At 41.8% G+C, this 4,967-nt stretch overlaps 1 protein-coding gene across 1 annotated transcript; it reads right to left on the reverse strand.

Moving 5' to 3' along the window:
* Window positions 1-3,484: 3,484 nt before the first annotated feature.
* LOC134451768 (odorant receptor 131-2-like) lies at window positions 3,485-4,444 on the reverse strand. Its single transcript, XM_063202168.1, has one exon. It carries the CDS (start codon window positions 4,442-4,444, stop codon window positions 3,485-3,487), a length of 960 nt encoding a protein of 319 aa, XP_063058238.1.
* Window positions 4,445-4,967: the final 523 nt, after the last annotated feature.

Below are 4,967 nucleotides of genomic sequence, written 5' to 3' on the forward strand. Positions count from 1 at the left end.
CCCCCCCCCCCCCCCCCCGAGAGATTGTTCTTCTGTGTCGAGCTTCTTTGGCGCAAACTTGTGTAGGGGTGTGAGACAAGACTCATATTCACACGTGAGTGAGTTGTTGACCAACCAATTCATGGGAGCGTGACCTTGGAGGCGGTCTGCAGATGAGCATCGACGGGGATAAGCATTCGACTGCAGTCGCATTCATCCCGCGGTAGTTTGAAACCATGTGACATGTCACCTCGTCAACGCAACATGACTGAAATTTTGACGTTGGACGGGAAATCTAACCATCATGCAGCATTTTTATCCAGAGTGCATTGCTGTCTGCATGTGCATGCAGGCGTTGATGAAAAATTGAACAAGCTTATTTTTGCTTCTACAGTTACCGGTATCTGTGTGTAGCAGAGTGGAGGTTGGTAGGATTACTAACTTTTAAGCAATTAGGTTTTAAAAGGTGACTACGCCAGTCTCGTTAAGGGTGAGACAACCCAGATGTTAAAAATACAATTTTCCCCGACAGGTTCTAGATGACAAGGATGACACAGCTGTTGCACATACAATAGTTTTTATTTTCTTCTGCTTTCAGTCTTATTCGTTTTCAAAATGAGCAGGCAGTTCACTTGAGTCCATATACACAAACAGAGTCTTAACTCTACTGAAGTCAATACAGGTACATATCGTGAAACGGTGACGGCTTAAGTGCGAGAGCACTGAGTAGGCCTAGTACAGGTAATTTACTGAGTGTGTTAACTACACACTGCACTGCGAATGCAAAATAACACTGCAATCAATCAAAACTGTACACACAAAACATAATCAAAATAAGTCACAGCACACTGAAATGATTCACAGTGAAGAGGTAGCCTATGTTTATCAAATCAGGCCTCTTGGCAGAGAGTTTACTATACCACTCAGGGGATCTACACCTCACCAATAAGTTTACACGATACTGCTACAAATCTCAACCGGCCAGTCCCCAATCACTCATCCCTTGTCTAAGGGGTGGGTGACTGGAGCTGACCGTGTCAGACCGTATGGCTGAAAGACGAAAGCGTCGCGCACCTGCGCAAAGGAACAACAACTAAAAGAGCTCGTGGTGGTAAAAGGCAAAATAACAAACACAAACACCGGGAAAAGACGGCGGCGTCCCCCCACCCCAGCCAATTGACAATAATGTGCTCAACCTAGAAAGCACAAGACAGACTGGGTTAATGCCAGGGAAATGCCATTATCAATGAGCAAGGTGTGGCATGAAAGCCACAGGCACAGAGTGACGGTTAATTAGAAATTACCTTCAGTTGCAATTGGGAAGCACTGGACCGAGCTTGGAAGTCTACGGTTGACCCTTGCTTCACCATGCAATGCTGCAGTGAAACAACATCTCGTTAGCCACAGTACAAACATAATTGGCTATCGCTAGGTGCACACAGAAGGGCTTACCTTCGAGCCGGTTAGGCTACATGCGGCAACCTGGCGTCCGCATTTCAGCTGCGCTCTACGCGCTCCAGTGTGGGTCCAACACCCAACATGCCAACATCACCTACTTCACCCAGCGTACAGGGCTTCCCCAAGCGCCAACCGGTACTGAGGTTAGCCACACCTGGCTAACAGACAACATAGTAGGCAATTTATACTAACCGGAAGGGCTCCACCCTCGCCCACACGGGCAGCTGTTTTCAATTACAACATGCACACTAACAGGGGACCTAGTCCAACCTGTTACATCTGTGTGCTTTCTAGTGTGTACTATTATAAGAAAATATTCCAGTAGACGTGTTGTTTCACATCTATGACTAATGGCAGGCAAATGTGGCAAATTAATGGTGCGCTGAATAGGCTTTCAGACGGCGACCTTCACAGACATAATGAAGAAAAACTAATGAAAGCACCCTCCAGAATAAATATTTTGCTTGCTCATTTTGCTTGGTGTTTCTGGTCAATATATTGAAGGCATATAGGCACTTCAGATCAGTTAATCTGTTCTTTCCTGTAGCATGCATGCATGGACCAGTGACACTTGTGAAAACATTTCAACAAATCTTATTGTTATATTAAGCGCTATATTATATTATATTATATATTATAGCTGTTATGATGGTTAAGAAAATTATGGCTAGTGAAAAGGCCCAATGGTTAGTGAGTCAGGAAAACCACTAGCCAAAATAGTCAGTAAGCAAAAAAAGTTAATGTCAAGCACTGGTGTGAACACATCTGGCTAAACATCAAAATTGATCGGTTGTGCTTTTTACCTATTGGTTCTATTCATGGTTACAAGGGTTTATTGAACCATTGCATTTTCTATACGTCCACGAAATGGCCAACAACAGCACCTGTGACGTCATCAATGCAGGGTGATCATTACAGTTACCAGGGGGTGTTCACTCACGGAACTTGCTACTAGCCACAACTGGCTAACCCTAACCACGGGACAGTGCAAAATGAATGGGTGTCAATGGAGTTTTTTACCATTATAATTTTTGTGATTTTTTATAATTTTTTGTCCTGAAATATTAATATTAAGTTCAAAGTTAAAAATAATAAGACCCCATCTGAGTAGCCTTTCGATTATTTTGCTCCACTAGATTATTATATACTGGGTCACAAAGCTCAATTTTTATGGGGCCAAACCCATAAACATTAGCACGATGCTAGCGAGTACAGGTTGAAATCTTCTAACCTGCTGTAAAACTACACACCTGAACGATTTGTCAATACAGCCTATTGTTAAACAACAGTCATAGTGCTTACCAGGAATGTTTTGTTGATAATATTTGTGACTGGAAATGGCAGTAGCAATGTATTTAGCATGGGTTCCCCTTTCCATTCCATACATTTTCCCACATGAAGGACTGGCCTACGCTCGTTACTGCAGTATGCATGCAAAGCTAACTGGCTACAATGGGAACCAATGAGACTGAGCCTTCTCCCTGTGTTCTAATTTCTCTGGAGGCAATGGGGCACCTAAGTCACGCCCTCTACTTCCTGGTTCATGGGGCAGAGGGAGTCAAAAAATGATTCCTGGGCTTGAAAATGAGGGATTTTTGGATTTGTGGTGCGTAGGTGGAGGTCCAAGGTTTGGATTGGTGTCAAAAAACACTCATTTTCAAGCCAAGTAATTATTTTTTGACTCTCCCTGCCCCATGAACCAGGAAGAAGAGGGCGTGACTTAGGTGCCCCATTGGTCTTGGGTTAGCGCCAAACCAATGGCGTTTTGATTAAAATGGCCAGATGATGACACACAAGCTTTTGACTGCTATCTACAGCTCCATTTGTCACCGAGTTTCCAAAATCACATACACCTTATGCATTGAAGTGTTTAGTTTTAGTTTAGTTTAGAAATGCGTTAACAGAGGGTAGTGGTGGTACTAGAAACAGGACGATCAGAAAGGATAATGCATTAATTATGTTGTGTTGTGAGAGATATCATAACATGTATCATAACATGTACAATGAAATAAACAAATAAAGTACTTTTCAAACTGCCTAAACATCATCAATGTGTGTTAACAGAGGGCTTTACTTTCTGAGTCCCACACCTGACGTAGTAGAAGAACAAGGGTCGCAAAGCGTCGTCTCTGAGGCCGTAAACCAATGGACTCAGGCACCGAGGCAGAAGTAGAACGAAGAGGAAATTCAGGTATCGCAGATGAAGGAATAACTCTGTGCTGCTGGCCATATACAAGGCTCTCTCTATAGTTCCATAAATAAAAGAGTTAACACAGAGAACCAACTGACCAAAATGCAGCAATATGGTTTGATGGGCCTTTTTAGCAGAGTCTTTTTGTGATGAGGCAGATCGAGCAACAAGTACAACATTAATGTAAGTGAAAATTAATATACAAGTTACAGCCACAAAGAAAAAGGAAGTTAAGCCCTGGCTCATGTCTAATTGCCATCGTGACAAGATAAGTCTCTCTCGAGTACAATATATGGAGTTTTTAAAAGATGCTGGTTTCTTTATCAGTAAATGAATAATATCTATTATTATATTTATTGAACTCAAACAGCATATGAGACCCATGCTGATACCTGCTGATTTCTGGTTCACAATCTCACTGTGTCTTAATGGAAAGCAAATGGCCACATAACGCTCAAGTGACATTACAGCCAGGTTCAAAGCGGCATTATAAAATGATACCTCTGCAATCAAGGAAAGTAAAGCACACAAAGGTATAGGAATTGCCTGAAGATTTGCCATTAAAAGGTACAGTAACATAGTCACAAGCAACTGCATTGAGTCATTGCAAAGCGTGAAGGCAAAGAGAACATATCGAGGCAACTCTCTAAACACAGGCTTACTCAGGACAGTGTAAAACATGACGCTATTGATGTAGATGAAAAGCATGCACATGTGAACGGTAACCAGAAGTTTAAACATTGGACCCACTGACATATTCACGCCATAAATCTGTTGATGCACCAGTGGGGCCTCCTCAATTGACTGGTTATTCATCGTCATTTGGTTATATACAATCATGAGTAATCATTTGAAAATCATTTCATAACATTTATATTCAATGAGTCACAGTCACAATAACATCATATCGTAACATTGCACACCACTGCTGAAATGGAAGTGTAATTTAGAGTTTGCTCCTTAGCGTAGCAACTTATTCTTCAATGTGAAATCCATATGCAAAAGTACACATGTGGTCAAACATCACGTCAAAACAAGCAGATTAAATTACTAATCAAGTTGTTCCTGCAAGCCTGCACACATTGTTCGCACATGGGTACCATTTACAATAATCAAGTGAATGAATGTTCCTACAAGATGAACACAGATGAGTGTGCACTGGGGGGGCAGGCTGAATTGTGTGATCCACCCTGAGCTCCTGATTTTATAAGCAAAAAAATTATTAATTATTGGTCTCCATTCCCCATAGTTACAGTCTCTTGCGAAGGCATTCAAGTCCTTTAGACTTGACCTATTTTTTTCAACAACGCATACATATATTTCATTATTTATTCAGTAA

The sequence above is a fragment of the Engraulis encrasicolus genome, chromosome 7 (genome assembly GCF_034702125.1).
Source record: "Engraulis encrasicolus isolate BLACKSEA-1 chromosome 7, IST_EnEncr_1.0, whole genome shotgun sequence".
Classification (NCBI taxonomy): domain Eukaryota; kingdom Metazoa; phylum Chordata; class Actinopteri; order Clupeiformes; family Engraulidae; genus Engraulis; species Engraulis encrasicolus.